This window comes from Rosa chinensis, chromosome 6, assembly GCF_002994745.2.
Source record: "Rosa chinensis cultivar Old Blush chromosome 6, RchiOBHm-V2, whole genome shotgun sequence".
In the NCBI taxonomy this organism is placed as follows: domain Eukaryota; kingdom Viridiplantae; phylum Streptophyta; class Magnoliopsida; order Rosales; family Rosaceae; genus Rosa; species Rosa chinensis.
In genome coordinates, this window is record NC_037093.1 from 6,708,659 (window position 1) to 6,727,995 (window position 19,337).

General features: G+C 36.6%; 1 protein-coding gene and 3 long non-coding RNA genes across 6 annotated transcripts; 1 reads left to right on the top strand and 3 right to left on the bottom strand.

Moving 5' to 3' along the window:
* Positions 1-227: 227 nt before the first annotated feature.
* LOC112169429 lies at positions 228-1,565 on the bottom strand. Its single transcript, XR_002924669.2, has 3 exons — positions 1,410-1,565; positions 1,267-1,314; positions 228-659 (listed from the first exon to the last, which is right to left on the bottom strand). It is a non-coding gene; the product is annotated as an uncharacterized LOC112169429 (long non-coding RNA).
* An 8,173-nt stretch (positions 1,566-9,738) lies between these two features.
* Positions 9,739-10,023, top strand: LOC112170706 (succinate dehydrogenase assembly factor 1, mitochondrial). The gene has a single exon (XM_024308027.2). It carries the CDS (start codon positions 9,739-9,741, stop codon positions 10,021-10,023), a length of 285 nt encoding a protein of 94 aa, XP_024163795.1.
* Positions 10,024-11,703: 1,680 nt separating this feature from the next.
* LOC121050163 lies at positions 11,704-13,173 on the bottom strand. Its single transcript, XR_005802210.1, has 4 exons — positions 12,931-13,173; positions 12,678-12,726; positions 12,025-12,143; positions 11,704-11,858 (listed from the first exon to the last, which is right to left on the bottom strand). It is a non-coding gene; the product is annotated as an uncharacterized LOC121050163 (long non-coding RNA).
* A 130-nt stretch (positions 13,174-13,303) lies between these two features.
* Positions 13,304-16,745, bottom strand: LOC112168783. Of its 3 annotated transcripts, XR_002924414.2 has the most exons (6): positions 16,586-16,745; positions 16,107-16,496; positions 15,814-15,944; positions 15,163-15,385; positions 14,185-14,304; positions 13,309-13,441 (listed from the first exon to the last, which is right to left on the bottom strand). It is a non-coding gene; the product is annotated as an uncharacterized LOC112168783 (long non-coding RNA). The 3 variants fall into 3 exon arrangements; XR_005802208.1 differs by having other exon boundaries at positions 13,304-13,441; positions 15,814-16,496; XR_005802209.1 differs by lacking the exons at positions 13,309-13,441; positions 14,185-14,304; positions 15,163-15,385 and adding an exon at positions 15,436-15,462 and having other exon boundaries at positions 15,814-16,496.
* Between the last annotated feature and the right edge of the window lie 2,592 nt (positions 16,746-19,337).

Genomic DNA, 19,337 nt, shown 5'->3' on the forward strand with positions numbered 1-19,337 from the left:
AAGCCCCTCTTGTATATATTTCACAAGCTTACACGGATAATATTGATGAAGTTTCAAGGTCTAGAAGATCTAGCAGTAGCTGTTATGACCAGTTAGTTTATTTATTATTATTTTTTTAGGCCTGCTGGGGCTCGCTTGTGTTTTTTAAAAAAAAAAAAAAAAAAAAAAAAAAAAAATAATAATAATAAAAACCAACAATATAATTGATGAGTCGATTAATGTTCTATATTAGTTGCATTAACTAACTGTCTTATACGAAATTTCTGACTTCTGAATAAACGCTAAAGAGTCTTCCAACTCGGATAAGCATAGAAAATGTGAATGACATTTGGAAACACCACTACCTCCGCTTGTTTCCCGCGCTTCTTCAATCCCTTGCAATACCTCAACTGCCAATCTTGCCACGGATCGAATCCCCTAACATACACAATTGTCGCCAGAAAATCCACCCCCGAAATATCCACCACGTCTGGCCGAAACACATTCGCCACAGGATAGTCCCGAACCGACCCCTTTGGCAAAAACGCCTTCCACATCCAATCCGCGCCCTCCGTGTTCACTAGTGGCACACTCTTTAGTCTCTCACATTTGGTGGTGTTCACCAAATGAACCAAGTGGTGTATCTAGGAAAGGTTTAACGAAGCCACCACATAGTAGACCTATAAGACGGACTGGGTTTATAGCGGATTGACTTAAATCTAAATCCGTTTAGTAATAACAAAATTCAACCCGGTCCGATCCGATCCAACAAAAATGAAACTATATGGAGGAATGAAGAAATAATTTAGATCCCAACAATACAAATAACTTGATTGTTAATTAACAATCGCAGCAAGCCATAACTAAGATGAACACATTGATGATCAAAAGATCAAACAGGAAACACATCTGATAAACTCTGACCAAGATGAGCAACATAAGACTGTAATTCAAGAAAATTGAGAAATTCTTGTGATGTTAGAATTCTGTATTACTTACACTATTCATTAATTATAAGAACAAAAATCAGAGTCGCTACCAGAAATCATGATTCTCATACAATTCAAACTGGGTCTCAAAAGTTTCTTAATGCACATACCCAGAAGCCCTCAGAAAAACCAAAACTTGGTCATGCAGAAGACAACTCAAGCAGAAAACTTGACTGATTTCACATCAATTAAAATGTTTTTCCATTTACTTAAGATCCAATCAAAATGGGCATTCCCGATTTCACAATGTAACAATCACCTAATTGAAAACATGAAAACAGAACTGATGAAACATTACCTGGATGATGGCAGTTAATACAGCGAAACCAACATCGAGATCAATGATCTGAGGATTCAACACAAAACAAAACCAATATGAGAAAGTTGGTTAAGATGTTTGAGAATTTTAATAGAAAAGAAAAAGAGAAAGAAGAAGAAGACATTGAGAGTGGCAGGTGAGGCCGTGTAAGCCGATCTCAGAGAATTGAAAAGGGCAAAGCGTCCTGACTCGTAGAGGACGACGATGACGATGGCTTCACCATTTTCGAAGAAGATTGAATTGAGTTCAACTCCGGCAACCCTTCTTCTTCTATGTCTCTCTGTTACACTGCCTTGCTTGCTCTACAAGATCCAACACTATAACACACTGGGGTCTCGGTTGACCTAAAAGGTTAGGACTTGGGGACTAATATCGTCATTTCACTAACTCTTATGTGGCCCAATAAGAGGAGAGGACCGCATGAACCAGAACACGTGGCTGACCAGTAAGTTCAGAAACTGCGACCCTCCTCCTCTCTGTGTTTTGGGTGAGCTACTTCTCCAGGTATATGCTTTTTCATTCGGTTTTGCTAATCACATGTCCAAATTTCTTTTCTTTTTTTGTATCTGGTTTTGATTCTGAATTTTATTTATCTCTTATTTGTGGAAACGTTGAGGTTGTAGACTTTTAGTCCAGTTTCACAATCCCAGCAACCAACCTGGCTTAGATTATGGCATAGAAGCATCAAATACTTCTCGTTGGAACTGAATTAGTGTTGTATTCATGATTGAAATGGTCAGTTTTGTGTGTTCTTGGGTTGTTTGCTCGAGTGTAATCACATTTGATTTCTGTAGTGTTTTATATGACCCCCTTCACTCTCCTCATTATGGATGTGCATACCAATTTAGATTTGGAAATTGGAATCACAAACAGCTACATTTTCTGTAATGATTAAATGAGGAATGTCTCTATGAATTGTATCATTGATCGATTCATGATTTAAATTTTCTTAATAACTCGATTACCATTTAGATGCGCCTCAGCATTTGTTGTAAAGACCATATACATGCTCACAATCATATGCATACAAGAATCAAGACTTACCTTCAGCAATTACTAGCATGGATTCCATCTTCTGCAGCTGCAAACTCAAACACTGAATATGACCTTCTGTTACTTACCAACTTGCTTCTCAATGGACAGAACAATATGCAAAACGTGGTAGTAATTAGGGACCAATTCATCTTATTTATATAGGTGACTTAACCCTCAAGAAGCTTCCCATTAAAGCATTCCTTATCAGATTAGGTTTCCTAGTTAGATTCTTAATGTATCACAATCTTGTAGCCTTTCTTGTAGACTAAGCAATGGATTACTATCCTTAATGAATTGATACACTGCTTCATTAAGTTACTAGTATTGATTTAAAGTTTGTATCCATGTTAAACTAGGTTTGACATTTAGCTAATCATCAATTACTTTATGATGATATGTGTTAAGTCCATATTTGATCTAACAATCTCTCCCTTGGACTCACACATATCATACTCTATGATTTCCACCAGAGAACATCAAAACCTACTTAACTTACTGAAGTGCGCGCCAGATGACAAACTCAAATCGAAAATCCATTCCAACATGGTCAGATCACAGTTACTTATGCAGAGCAAGAAACAGTATACATTTTAACAAAAATGCAGAGTTTCAAAACCACAAACACAAGCTCCTGCAATTCACATATGTCAAACCAGAAGTGATACAATATATGTTAATGTGTATCAACAAGTAAACATATATTAGGTCCTACTGTATGTTTCTAAAACCAGAAACTCAAGCAATTTTTCTGAACACTGATGGCTAAAACATTGCTTGAACCTCAACATCATGTTGTACATGATTTAAGCCATCTGATAGCAAGTATGACATTCAAAACAAGATGATAATTTCCAAAATAAAACAATAAAGTTGCAGCAAAATCATAACTGGAAATACCTCAAAATTTTATTGATAATAAAAACTATCATTACAAATAAGTTGTGATAAACAAAAAATAAAAGATCACAACTAAAACACAAGAACACAAAAAGCCTTAGAATTTTAAATGCTCCAACTGGACTAACTCTCTACTGAACCTAAGCATCTAAATTAGCTAAAATTCCAATACTTGCTGTATGCTTTTGGAATGCAACCACTGACAATGCCTTGGTGAAAGGATCTGCTAGCTGTGAATTTGTGTCAATACTCAAAACAGCTATTTCACCATGCTTTACTCTTTCTCTAACATTGTAATACTTTAGATCAATATGCTTGGAATTATTTGACCTTTTACTGTTCTTGCTAAAGAAAACTGCAGCCTCATTGTCACAATAAATCACAAGTGTGCCAGCCACAATGTGACTCAATACTTTGGTTTGCATGAGAAAATTCCTAATCCAAAGTCCTTCACACACAGTTTCATATACTGCAACAAATTCGGCTTGTATAGTAGAAGTTGAAACAAGAGTTTGCTTCATGGTTTTCCAAGCAATAGCACCTCCTGCAAGCATGAACACATATCCACAAGTCGACTTCTTGGAGTCTGGATAATTCCCTGCAAAATCCGAGTCTGAGAATCCAATGAGTTTCAGATCCTCCACTTGCCTATACACTAGCATATAACCCTTGGTTCTCTGCAGGTACCTCAACACTTTCTTCCTAGCTACCCAATGCTCATGGCCTGGATTAGATTGAAACCTTGATAAAATCCCTACTGCAAAAGACAATTCTGGCCTAGTGCAGACTTGTGCATACATGAGACTTCCTATAAGTCTGGCATAAGGCTTTGATTCCATATTTTCTTTCTCAACATCACTTTTGGGACTTTGCTTCTTAGTTAGCTTATCTCCTTTGGACATGAGGACTTCTCCAGCTGCACACTTCTCCATACCAAATCTCTTTAGAATTTTGGTAACATAATTCTATTGAGACAAACCAAATAGTCTCTGTGCCCTATCTCTTTTAATCTCAATACCTAGTACATAGGATGCTTCTCCTAAGTCTTTCATGTCAAAATTCCTTGACAGAAAACTCTTGGTATCTTTAAGCAATTTAATGTTACTGCTAGCAAAAAGTATATCATCCACATAGAGTACCAGAAAAATAAAATTGTTCCCAACTGTCTTCAAATAAACACACTCATCAACAAGGTTTTCTGTAAATCCAAAAGTAGAAATCACAGAATCAAATTTCTTGTACCACTGTCTATAAGCTTGTTTATGGCCATAAATTGATTTTCATAACTTACACACTAAGTTTTCACTTCCAGCTTGTATAAACCCTTCTGGCTGCCTCATATAAATCACTTCATCTAGTTCACCATTCAAGAAAGCTGTTTTAACATCCATCTGGTGCAGCTCCATATCAAAATGAGCCACTAAAGCCATGATTATCCTAAACGAGTCTTTTGTAGAAACTGGAGAAAAAGTCTCAGTAAAGTCAATGCCCTCCTTCTATGTAAAACCCTTGGCAACTAACCTTGCTTTATGTCTCTCTATATTGCCATTTGCATCTCTTTTGGTTTTGAAAACCCATTTACAACCTATAGGCTTCTGTTTGGGGTCAGGTTCAACTAATTCCCAAACTTCATTTTGGCTCATGGAATCAATTTCGGCTTCCATTGCTAGCTGCCACTGATGTGATTCACTACTCCCAATGGCCTGATTAAATGTAGTTGGATCATTGTCCTCTGCATAGTCCATTTCAATTTCTGCTTCTTGCAGATAAATAATGTAGTCACTCTCTTCCCCCCCATAAGTTGGTTTTCTTGCTCTCTGTGATCTTCTTGGCTGAGCTATTGGAGCATTTTGAGGTTCTTCATCAGGGATTTGTTCAGGTACTTGATCAGTTACTTGACCAGGTATAGTTACTTATTCAGTTACTTGACCAGGTACAGTTACTTAGTCAGTGACATGGTCAGTTACTTGACCAGTTACTCGACCAGGTACAGTTACTTGGCCAGTGACATGGTCAGTTACTTGGCCAGTTATTCGACCAGGTACAGTTACTTGGTCAGTTACTTCCTGTTCTAAAGGCAATGCTACACTTATATTCTCATCTGACACAATTTCCTCAAAATCTGAGGTTAAATCCTCAAAATTTGTATTGTGAACTTTTTCACTTAGAAACTTTACTTGATGTGTTTCAAAAATTCTAGGTGAATGATGAGCAGAATATAATTTATAACCTTTAGATTTATCTGGATAACTTATAAAATAGCAACTAACAGTTTTGGGATCAAGTTTATTCAAGCTTGGATTATAAATCCTAGCATCTGCATGACATCCCCAAACATGGCAGTGATGAAGACTAGGTTTCCTGCCACACCAAAGCTCAAAAGCAGTATTTTCTATGGCTTTGCTAGGCGTCTTGTTGCAAATATAATTTGCAGTTTTTAAAGCCTCACCCCATAAAAATTTAGGTAAACCAGTCGTACACATCATGCATCTAACCATGTTCAAAAGAGTCCTATTCTTTCTCTCTGCAACACCATTCTGTTGTGGATTATAGGGTGTTGTGTATTGAGCTTTAATTCCATTGTCTTGCAAAAACAAGGCAAATGGACCCTTTTGTTGGCCGGATTCAGTGTACTTTCCATAGAACTCTCCCCCTATATCTGACCTCACTGTTTTGATTTTCTTTTCTAGTTGATTTTCTACCTCAGACTTAAAGATTTGAAAGGCTTTTAATGCTTGTGCTTTTTCTGAAAGTAGATAAATATAACTGTATCTAGAAAAGTCATTAATGAATGTGATAAAATACACATTATTTCCACAGATAGTTTGATGCCTAAATGGTCCACATATATCTGTGTGTATGAGTTCTAATAAATTTTGGCTTCTATATGCAGTCTTCTTCCTAGTATTAGTTATTTTTCCCCTAAAGCATTCAACACAGTCTGTTAGATCAGAAAAATCAAGTTCATTTAGGATGTTGTTTTTCACTAAAATTTTTAGTCTCTCTTTTGAAACATGGCCGAGTCTTCTATGCCATAAAAATGCAGACTTTTCATTTAGTTTGGTTCTTTTAATACATGTTAAAGTGCTAGTACTGTTTGTGTTATTTTCAACAAGTAAAATTTCTTGTTGAGCCATTGAACAATTTAACTGTAAATAATCATTCATAATAACACCAGAACCAATTTGAACAAAATTTTTAGAAATAAGAATTCCATTACTATCCATAACAAGTCTACAACTCGGTTCCAATAGCCTTGACTGCCACTCTCATGCCATTGCCCACACACAGGTTCGCTTCATCACTTTTTGGGATTCTCCTCCTTATGAATCCCTGCAAGGAATTAGTAATATGAATAGGTGAGCTTGAATCTATCCACCAAGACTGTGGTTCAACATTTATAAGATTAATTTCTAAGGGAAAAAACTGTATTAGAAAAAATCTTACCCTTTTTGGCTAACCAGTTCTTATAGCCAGTGCAGTCCTTTTTCATGTGTCGTACTCTTTTGCAAAAGTAGCACTTGAACCTGAATGACCTGTTTTCCTTGGCCACTGCAGCTGTTGAACTCTTAGTTATAGCTTTGGTAGGCTTGAGCTTATTCTGGGGCTTTTTCCTTTCAGGCTTCTCAATGAGGTTAATGGTTGTAGCAAGTTCCTTTTCTTCCTTGATCCCAGATTCCTCATCCACACAGATGGATATAAGTTCATCTAGAGTCCAGTTTCCCTTTTGAGAGTTGAAACTGGTCCTAAGATGACTAAAACTGTTAGGCAAGGAATGTAGTGTATAATGCACTACCTGCTCATCCCTAACCCCCATCAAGAGTTCCCTGAGTCTGCCATTTATATTGATCATCTTCATAATATGCTCACTAACTCCCCCTAAACCCATATACTTCAAATCATGAAACTCCTTGGTTAGCCTAGCTGCTTCTGCTTTTTCACTTTCTTTAAACTTAGCACCTATGAGTTCCAGAAAATCTGATGCTAGCTCAGGCTCTTCTATACTTCCCCTGATAGTCTTGGACATAGAGGTACGAATGAGGTTCTTAGCCATTCTATTGGATCTATGCCACATCTTGTAAAGGTCAGTTTCTTTCTTGGTGCTCTTTTCATTCAACTCTTCAGGCTTATCCTCAGTAAAACAATTGTCTATATTCTCATGCATTCCCATATAGTTCTCTACAGAATCTAGCCAAACTCTATAGTTGGTTCCAGTTAGCATCAAGACACTGTTCAAGTTCATGTAAGAGTTACCTAAGGAGCAAAACAAAATTAGAGTGAGTTCTCAATTTGTAAAGAAAATAACTTTAAGTTTTCTGTGTTTTATTTAGCTTTAAGCAACCAAAACAAGAACATACAGAAAACCTAAACAATCCATACTTGCATTCATGTAAGTCCATAACCAAAAATAATGTTAAGCAACACTTTTGAGCAGAAGCATAACATCCTGGAGTTCTTTATCAATATGTCATGTTCAATGAAAACAAGTTATCCAAAGAAATTTATCCACATCTTTAGACAGAAGAAAAATTTCTAAGTATCCATATTTATTTTCATCAAGCATGCATACTGCTGTTTTGTATTCTAAAACCATACTTGACCACTTCTTTGGAAGATAAAATTGAAGCATAGTTTTAAAACACAAAACACAATTTCAGTTTTGTTACTCGATCAGGTACTTGATCAGTTACCTGACCAGTTACTTGGTCAGTTACCTGATCAGTGTTTTCTGCCAACATCAATGAAGAATGCTTTGTGCATCATAATCACTTATGCCAACAAAAAACCACAAAACATATGAGCTCTTTTAGTTTATAATCTATCCAGATTCATCCTTGTAAGAAAATTAAGCTCTTGTATCTGTCAACTTTAACAATGTGCAAACAATTTCTGGGAGATTTTTCTTCTTCATACAATTTTACACAATCACAGATACAATACCATATCATCAATCAATTCAACATGCATATTCAAGCATAACCAAAATTGATTCGATTCCAAGAAACCACATAACAATCAAGAAATTGTAAATTTCATCCGGTCACCATCTACTCTAGCCTAACGCATGCCAGGAATGCAACTAGGGTTCTTGAGCACAATCAAAAACTCAATTATCATGCTATTAATCGAAAACAACTTCTCAAAAAAACCTGATTTTGCTTTTTCCCCAATTTGCTGCTAAAAATCACAGCGGAAGCATGAACTTGATATCCAGATGCAGCAATCGACTTTATAGGCTTCTTGATTCACAGCAATTAGGGTTTTGAATCCCCTCCCGAGATGAAAAAATCTCGCGCGTTTCCAAATCCAATCCTAGACCTTCGTCTTGATCAAAACTAACCGTTGTGATACAACGGTCACTTGTTCTTCATGTTTTGGTCGGGTCTGGGCTTGGATGCTCTGCTTGCTGTGACTGGGCCTTGATTAAGTAACTTACTTTGATCAGGTACATGACTAGTTACTTGATCCGTAAAGCAAAAAACCTTTTTTTTTTTTTTGTGTGTGGGTGTGTTTGTTTTGCAAAACCCTAAAACGATTTTGATGCCAAGCAAAAACTAGATTCATATTTGTGAGCCTATGCTCTGATACCAATTGTAAAAACCATATACATGCTCACAATCATATGCATATAAGAATCAAGACTTACCTTCAGCAATTACTGGCATGGATTCCATCTTCTGCAACTGCAAACTCAAACACTGAATATGGCCTTCTGTTACTTACCAACTTGCTTTTCAATGAACAGAACAATATGCAAAACGTGGTAGTAAATAGGGACCAATTCATCTTATTTACATAGGTAACTTAACCCTCAAGAAGCTTCCCATTAAAGCATTCCTTATCAGATTAAGTTTCCTAGTTAGATTCTTAATGTATCACAATCTTGTAGCCTTTCTTGTAGATTAAGTAAAGGATTACTATCCTTAATGAATTGATACACTGCTTCATTAAGTTACTAGTATTGATTTACAGTTTGTATCCATGTTAAACTAGGTTTGAGATTTAGCTAATCATCAATTACTTTATGATGATATGTGTTAAGTCCATATTTGATCTAACATTTGTTTCTTTAATGGCATCTATACATAGTATAAAAGGGTCTTGACTTTTGTTTGTGCATGTTGACATATTGGATTTGGGATGAAGTATCCTGTGTAGGTTCATTGTTAGCAAGTGAGTTGGAATGAATCGTGAAATGTCTGAAGACTATGCTCAATCCTGCTCTGGTTATATAGTTTCTGTTTAAGTCATTATTTGGATGTCTTGCTGTTTATATCAAAAATGTATTGTTATGTAGAAGATGAGTTATGTTGGTCCAATCCAACATCAGTGCTAGAAAATTAGTTGCTGCACTTTGTGAACTCTCTTCTATTTAGTAGTTTAGTTGAATTGCTTGGAACTTTAAAAACTACCATTTTGTGCTCCTTTTTAGCAGAAAAAACAGAGTAAAGAGATTGCCATAACTTTTTGAAGTGATTCTCATTACAAATCTGGTGCCAAACATAAGAAGAAGATGCGATGGGAGCCTCCAGTGGGTCGAGGCTTTCTGGGATGCAAAAACAAGTACTTGGTCTATATAGAGGGTTCTTACGGGCAGCTCGTTCAAAATCTCCAGAAGACCGACACAAAATTGAATCATTTATATCAGATGAGTTCCGCAGCAATGCTAAGCAAGTAGACCGCAAAAATTTCCTTTACATTGAGTACTTACTTCTTCGGGGGAAGAAACAGCATGATCAGCTCAAGAGCCGGAATACTGTTGGATTATTAGCCGTCAACATCAGTGTTTTCCAAGCAAATTAAACATCCTACAAATTGAAGAGTTCCCCTATATTCTTTTATAATACTGAGCTAGATTTAATTTTCTGCATTATTTAAACAGAGTAACAAAGGAGAAGAACTATTAATGTAGGGAAGTTGTAGTTCTCTGAGGTTACGAGTATTACCTTCCAGACGATAATATATTTATTGATAGTCCAATTCCTCTTTTTCCTGTTCTTTTGTCTCTCTCATTGTTGTACTTTTTTCCGTTCCAAGGTCTTCATTTTTAGCGTGGAACAATATTTCACACACTAAGATTCTAGTGGAGGGTGATTCAAAGGTGGTGATCGACTGTGTTAACAAGATTAGTGACCCTCCTTGGAAAATTCGTTCTCTTGTTCGTGACATCCAAGGCATCTCTAGTATGTTTAAGGAAATCTTGTTAGATCAAATATGGACTTAACACATATCATCATAAAGTAATTGATGATTAGCTAAATGTCAAACCTAGTTTAACATGGATACAAATTGTAAATCAATACTAGTAACTTAATGAAGCATTGTATCAATTTATTAAGGATAGTAATCCATTGCTTAGTCTACAAGAAAGGCTACAAGATTGTGATACTTTAGGAATCTAACAATGAAACCTAAACTGATAAGTAATGCTTTAATGGGAAGCTTCTTGAGGTTTAAGTCTCATATATATACAGATGAATTGGTCCTTGATTACTACCGACGTTTTGCATAAGTTCTGTCCATTGAGAAGCAAGTTGGTAAGTAACAAAAGACCACATTAGTGATCGTGTTTGCAGCTGCAGAGATGGAATCCATGCCAGTGATTGCTGAAGGTAAGCCTTAATACCTTTTATGATTGATGTCACTATGCCAAAAAGGCCTTCAGACGACAGAACTGTTCTGTCGTCTGAACGAACCAAAATATGTCGTCTAGTACGGTGTCGTGTCTTGGGGGTATCAGACGACAGAACACTTCTGTCGTCTGATTTTTTAGACGACAGAACTTGGGGGTATCAGACGACAGAACACTTCTGTCGTCTGATGAGTTTTGCATTTCAGGACCATTGCGATATGTATCTTTAAACGTAATCACACAACAGTTTTGTGTTGTATGAGAAACAAAACAACTACATTCTGATATAAATTCTATTGTGTGAAGTATATTTGCAAGACATATTTCTGTCGTCTGAGGTTATTAACATGACAAATATTTGTGGTCTGAATATAAAATGGACCACAAATTGTAAGTCTTATATATTATATTTGGTTAAATCCAACCACACTTATTTGTTGTTGTTATACGCTTTAGCCAACATTTTTATCAAACTTCTGTTGTTGTTTTTCCATTCAGACTACAATTTTCTGTTGTACGAACACCAAAAAGACAATACACTTCTAATTGATTTTTGTGTTGTTTGTGTGCAGTTGCAACCACACATTTTGGTGTGCTTTTGTTGTAGCTTGCAATTTGAGATAACACATATTAGTTGTCCCCCGTTACAATTGGTATGCATACATTCTGGAAACTAAAATTGCCCATTCATGAAAGTACAAAACCATAAAATCTACATCCAAAATCATTCATTACAATTTCCATTAATCCACCATTGTCTCATGTACACAAACCTAATCATGAATATCAATTCAAAATGACCCATATCTACTAATCTGGACATGCAGACAAGTCCAAATGCTTAAAGAAGGAAGAATTTCTACTAGACACAAGTTAATAAAAGAACTAGCTAGCCATACTACTGTACCAGTTTCACAATCTAATCATGAATGGAATCACCCGAATCATAGAAGTGGTCATCGAAGACGGAAGGTATTCCGGGGTGCGTGAGTATATATGCATAACCCTGCAGATAATATGCACATAGAATGAAGTTATATCCTTGTTTTGCTGGATCAGATATCATGCAACCAAGGACAAAGCAGTTTAGCAGAATAATAAACAAAATAGCAAAACATCAAGCCACATTACTCAAGTGTCCTTACCAAAGAAAAGAAAAGAAAAAAGCTTACCAAAGCATGATTAAATTTGTCTTTGCTATTGTGGGCATCCATGAAAATGATAGCCAGTAAATAAGGATCCATTTTCTTACAGCAAGCCAGCACAAAGAGCAAAATGATGTCTTACAGCCCTTTGAAGCAAATCAGAGAATAGATTAGAGAACATATTAGCTTGCAAGAAAACAACAAAAACCTTCAAACGACGAGCCCAATTAGAGCAAGAACATAGCAAGAAACAAGATGATACCTCATGACTAACAAACTAACTAGAAGCAAAATCTTGACATCGATTATATTTCAAAAAAACAACTTTCATGGCTTTACGTGTTCCCTTATAAGAAAAGAATAAAATAAAAAATTTAAAAGCTTTCAAACACGATAGTAAGAATGCTAAAATAAAGCAACAAGTGCATATTGACCGAGAGTTGACTCTACTAGATCTGCTTTATTCCCAACTAGTGCCATGACCATATTTGGATTGCCTTGTCATAAGAGAATGATCCAAGTAGATAGAATTAGCTATATTGAAAGACGCAAACTCGCATAGAAAGTTAGTATACAGAGTACAGCACCTAAACAAAGCTGAAATTAAAGTTGTAGCCTAAAATTGTTTAAAGCAGCCAAGGACTGAGTGAGTTTAGACAGCAAGAAAGTGCGAGCAATACCTTGTGATTTCAGTTCTAGCACCCATTTTTTTGCTCGCTCAAATGAGGCCTACAAGAGAAAAAATAAAGTTGAATTTCTGTTTAAGGCATAATCAAGTAGCAGAACTTAGAGCTTTCCTGGCACTATCCCTATATTCAACATATGAAACGGAAAAGAAAATTTCAAATGATACTTAGTTACACAGAAACAATTGTCAGCTCGGGAAGACTAAAATATTTTCATTGTTTTAACTTTTATTTTTCAGAACTAGACCTCTTCACAAAACGCAGCAAGGCTGACGTGCATTCCTTCACCTGCCACAGAATAGAATTGCCAGAGCTCAGTACTTTCAGCCCTGAAGCCATTGTATGGTATTATAATGTGAGGTTAGTGTTTTTGATAATCTCAACCTAGTTGGTTTAGAGTTTGAATATTAGACAACTACATGAAGGTGTCTCACAGTCAAGAACCTAGTAGTCAAAAGTGTGGGTGTTCAGATGCAATGCAAACATTGTCAAAAGGAAACAAGCTTTTAAGTATAAATTGATTGAAACAAGTTTCAAAGTACTACACAATTTTGATTCTCCCGAAAGGTGTTATAGCCAAAGCAGCCAATGAAGATCAGACATCTAGAATTTGATCATATGCTTGGTATGTTACAAGTAAAAACTCCAACTTGAACAATGCCTCCAGGACTTCCAGCCACTCCTTTTAAATGAACTGTTTGAATGGAAACAGTAATTAGAGCCTGAGGAGCCAGAGACCAACTTTCCTCTAATATATCCTGAGGAAAAGCATGAAAATCAGTTGCTCAGCTTTATTCAAAATATTCCAGATTAGGACAAATAACATGCCTTGCTGCTCAGTGATGATACAATAGGCATGGAATGCGGATGTGCGCTTATGTTTGAAATACATATAATAGAATTACTGTAATAAAGTCATGAAAACTAGAAGGTGTAGCACCACTCCACTAGTCTTTTGTCATTGCACAGAAATGTGGAATTTGGATCTAGTGTGCATGAGACTGATTAAAATCTAATCGTTAGAAATAAACACTTTCAGAATAGCCCAAGGAATTCAGGATAGTGTGTCAAATAAAATTAAGTGATGACCTGTCAGTATTTACCTCAAATTGAATAGGCTCAAGATGGTGGGAAAAAATTTCCAATTTTTGCTTAATTTGAAAGTAGTAACGAAATGTCCAAACAAATTCAGGATGGGAAAATATTATGGCCTAAGAGGATAAAGGCTACTCTGAAATAAAAGAATCGAACTGGTGCTCCTTCTTTAACAAGTAAAATTTACAATGAAACATTGTCAACTGAAATAATGGCATCCTTATATGCAATCCCTCGTACTATTGTCCAACAAAACATATAATGATATTTTTACTAGAAAGCAGACATAAAATAATATCACGCTATATATCCATGCGTCATATACTACATGTTGCTACTAATGCACAGACAAACTAAACAGATACACAAATATAATACCCTGAAATATCATGTTATGCAGCCAAACCTGTTGGTTATAAGTCTCTGTCAAAGAAGAATTTTCAGAAGCCAATGACTCAGCTAGAGCACGTGAAGCCTCGAGTGCTCGTTGCAAAGAAAACTTTTATTGTGTCAAATCTTCAATGTGCTGCATAACATGAAACGATAAATGCAGAACATACATTATCAAAAAATTATTCCAACCAAATGAGCTCAGCAGAGCAAATTTACCATTAAGTTTAAATGTACAGAAAGCAAAAGTGTTAATTAAAGCTTTCTCTTTGCCAGTATTCCAACCTAAGATCTTCCACAAAAAGACAGAATAATTGCTCACAAACTATAATTCAAACATAGAATGGTAATGAAACTTAATTAACTAGGTGACTAAAGAAACTTAGCACATAATGATTTAGAAAGATGAAATCATCTCACTAAAAAAAGGCCAAATGGATCAGGTGAATAGGTGTTGGCTTGGTAAACTTATCCTTCTCTGCTATGCTAAAGCTATTTTGTTTTCTTAACAGAACAATGGTAACCTTGAGAAGTATTCTAGGAGCACATATGATCCAAATAGCCCCCAGTACCTTCCTGATGCATTTGAAAGACAGGTACTTCATGCTCCAACGGTATATGTTAGTATCTCCATGTTATAGACTTCATTACAATCTACATCTTTTCATTCTAACTGTAGCCATGTTTACTACCCCTCAAAAATTATATCTCACAACTATGTCATCAATATAACTTATTACTTGGGATGAACTTTAACAATCAACCCTATATTTCCATCAGACAGGAATTTCAATAAATCAAACTGCAAATCATTCCATTCCTTCTTCATGCTACATGTGTATTGAACAAGGGCTCACAGTGACCAACTACTTAAATGCTTGATGACATTTTTAGGCTCTAAATTAGATACATGTATATATATTTTAAATGGAGAAGAAATGGAAACAGTGGACATTATAAATATTCACTAGCAGATAATAATAGAATACAGTACCTGTTCCAAAGCTGCAAAATCATCATTTTTCTTAGATGAATAGAACTCCTGTTTTCTGTCCACGCTACTTTCAACTATTGGCCTCTGCTGGTCCACCCCAGCATTAGTTTTCCTTCTCCAAATCTGAAAGTTACAGGATCACCGAAGTCTGCAGTACCACCACGCATGCTTTTCCCAACTTCTTGAGCAGACTCTCTTGCACTGGTACTAGGTTGAATCAAGTCTGATATGAATCTCATAACATAAATCCAGTCAGAATCTTACTCCAACCAAACGAATCAGAGATATTGTAAACAAACACTACAATTATTGCCACATGCTTACAGTTCAGCAATCACAGATAACAAAACCTACACATGTCAAACCCAAATACCCATAATTTTAAACTCAAAAACCCAGTTAAAAGATTCAAACTTTATCATGAAAAACATAAACACAAACCATTATCAAATCCCAGAACACTACACCCTCAAAACCCAGATAAAAAACCAAACTTTCTTCAATTAGAAAGCAGAGATAAAGTTTCATGCCTAATATCAACCACAAAAACATTTACAGAATTATCAAAATCATTTTCCCAATTCAAAAAGGAACAAAACATTCTTTCAAAAACTAACAGAGTCTAATATTAAACTGTGACACAAAACTTACAATGGAATTCGCCGATCTTTCCAACTAATCCCCCAGTTCACATCATTCAACCGCACAGGCTTAACCTTCCCACTTGGCAACCAAGACCTCACCTTCTCCAGTTCACATCAGTCAAAATATCATCCAATTTCCTAATACACTCAAGAGTTGAAAAGGTCGAGAACAAAAAAGAAGGAATGAAATTTTAAGTTCTAAGAGAGCAAAATTCATACAAAAAAATTAAATGAATCAAGAAAGTAAAGTGAGAAAGCAAGAAAACCTAAATACCAATTCGAAGAGAAGAGAAGACCCACCTTTTCTTAGCAGAGGGTTGAGGAGTGGGTCGTCGTTCTTGAAATCGAGAAGGTTATCGAAGTCCATCATACCATGAAGAGAGGCGCAATGTAATAATCGCCTTGCAGGTACTTCCAGTACCTGGTGACCTTTTATTGATAATCAAAGACGATATCGGAGTCTCGATTGAGGGATTTGCCGACATAAAGATTATCGACGACACTTCCCCGGGATCCTACGGCGATGTTGTTGTTATCGGCCTCTTTGCCCAGGTTGTATAAGTAGCTCACAGAGTCCTCACTCCTCAACACTTTGCCTTCCCTTCGCCCCACGAGTCCAGGCCAGGTCGCACCTCCTCCAGCCACGCCTCGAAGCATTGCCTTTGCGAGAGAGATTTCATCAATTTCAATCTGCAGTAAGAAAAATCTCATGAGAAAAATGTAAGAAACCAGACAAACCCCAAAATCAGAAGAACCCTAAATGCCCAAATAAAAAAAACCATTGTTTTTGGGAGAGCAGCCTTCTGGGGATTGGATCTGAACGGAGGGTTGAGGCGGAGTTTGGGGCATGTTGGTTTTTGATTGAGAGTGATTGTGGTGGCTGTTGGGGAGGTTGCGGGGTTTGGGGAAGGAAATGAGAGAGATGGAGAGGAAGACGGGGTTTTGCTGAAGGAGAAAGAGTTTTAGACAGAGTTTGTGGGAATGAAAAAACACGAAGGGTTTATGTTATGCCAAAAGAGACCTAAAACCAAAAAAGTCAAACTCACCTTATTCAGACAACACTTATACGTTGTCTGAATATCACCCCATTGATTAGTCAACTATAAGGTTTGGGCGCTTAAGAGGGAAAAGACTCAACTTGTTGGAGGGAAATCTAAAATTTCTGCTAGGGTTTTTTCCCATCTTTTCAAACAACATATAAGTGTTGTCTGAATGCTCACCATTTATCCAAATTTGAGATAGGAAATCACCACCTTCTACAACTACACAAATGTGTTGTCTGAATGCTCACCATTTTTCCAAATTAAACCAGTATGGTTTTTGGCATATTCAGACGACAGAAAAGAAAATTATGTCGTCTGAAAAACTCAGACGACATAAAACAAAACTTATGTCGTCTGATGCGTGTCGTCTGAAGGCCTTTTTGGCATAGTGTGTGCATATGTTGTGAGCATGTATATGGTTTTACAATTGGTATCAGAGCATAGGCTCACAAATATCAAAATCGTTTTAAGGTTTTGCAAAACAAACACACAAAAAAAAAAGAAAAAAGGAGGGTTTTTGCTTTACGGGTCAAGTAATAAACACAATCGTATCTTCAATCCCTCGTAGTACCTCTTCTGCCAATTATGCAACGAATCCAATCACCCAACAAACACAATCGTCGTCACTAGGTGGTTCCAATCCGACCCTCCAGCAAAAACGCCTTCTGCATCCAGTCCGTCCACTCCATGTTCACCCTTCAAGAGTTTAGCAAGTTCATGAGGCGTCGACTGCGAAGGAAGCGGCGGACAGTCCAGAATTCACGAAGTAACGTCTATCCTTCTAACTTTTGGATCCAAACCTCTTCAAAAACCTCTCATTTTGAAGAACCAATAAATTCTAGTTCTAGTACTTGAGGCAAACAAATTAACAAATACAAATAACAATTACCAACCAAGGATTGTAAGCATTGCTCATACACTGATAATAAAAACCAAAGTCACATGAAATGCTGAACGTTGCTGTACGGGTACGCGGTACGCTAAGATATATTAGCTAATTTTAATTAAAATAAATTACATATATTAAATAAAATTATGGAAAAATAATAAATAGATAACTATACCATAAATGAAGGACTTTTATTTTACCTAAATACCCCGTATTAATATACTATGAGAAGCATATTACTTAAGGAGGATAAATAAGTAAATTAACAAATAACAGAAAATAATAATAAAGAAAGCTGATTTATTTTTTATTGGATTATCTCAATCTGATTATGCCGTGAATCCGCCCACCAAAAAAAAAAAAAAAGATTATGCCGTGAATCCCAGAGAATCAATCCGTTGATTCTCTTCATCTCTTGAAGGAACTGCCGCCGCCGCCGCAGATCTTGAGGAAGCCAAAGGCGAGCAGTCCTTTGTTCACTCCGTCGGCCCCAACGGTTATGGCTCCAAGAGCACCGCCGAGCAAGTCACCGACAGCTGCCCCGATCTCTGCTCCATCACGGCCATCATCACAGGTACATGTTCCTCTAATCGGTGCCACCTAAAAAATATAACCAGTTTTTGTTTACTCTTTTGAACTTTTGATCATCGATCATAAATATGGTTGTTTTTTCACTAGGTGCTACATTGGGGATCGGAGCCGAGATGGCGCGAGTGTTAGCCAAGCGTGACGCCAAACCGATCCTTCCTGCTAAAAGCCTCAAAGTCGCCGAGGACGCCAAGGCGCGAGTTCGCTATGTTTGGCTATCCGGATCGCAAATGCCTAGCAATTGGGTTCGTGCGATCTGGAACGTGGGTCGCCGGCAGGTGCAACATTTCCGGTAACTCTAGTAAAAACCATAAAGCTAGCTGCATTACACAAGAGTAATGAAATATCGGCCTAAAATAGAAAAAAAAAAGAATCTTCACAATATGATATGAAAATCAAATCTCATACCTTCCACGTCAGATTCTGCTAAAGCTTTAAGATCTCCATCGTGCAATTATGAGAAAAGGTGGAGCTCTGGGAAATTACAAAAATAGAAAATTTAATTACAACAAACCCTAACCATAGAAAAACTCAGAAATACCATGTTGAAGGCAAAGTCCCAAGATCGTACCAGCGATTTTTTTTGCCTTCGACTAATGGCTGATCCTGACATTCTTATAAGCAAGAAAGCTTTTAAAGAAAAGGCCATGTCAAGGTCCCTGTTATATATGGAAGAGCATTTGTGACTTATTTTGTTATTACCCTTTACATTGATTTAGGGATGAGAGAGAACAAAGTCCCAAACTCTTCGAAATAAAATGCCACCCATTTGAATAGGAATTGATTTCATTAATAATCAAGCCATAAAAAAAAAGGCCACAGTTCACAGAACATACATAAGTAAACTGATCGATAACCAGAACCTATCTAAGCCAAGCTAAACTCATTAATAAACTAAGGGACTCTCGTTGAAAGCAAGACAAACCTTGCTTTCTAAGGCAAAATCAATCATCTAGTCTACTTTGCCAACACGCAATTGTGGTACAAAAACAAACTAGAAACATCTTAGAA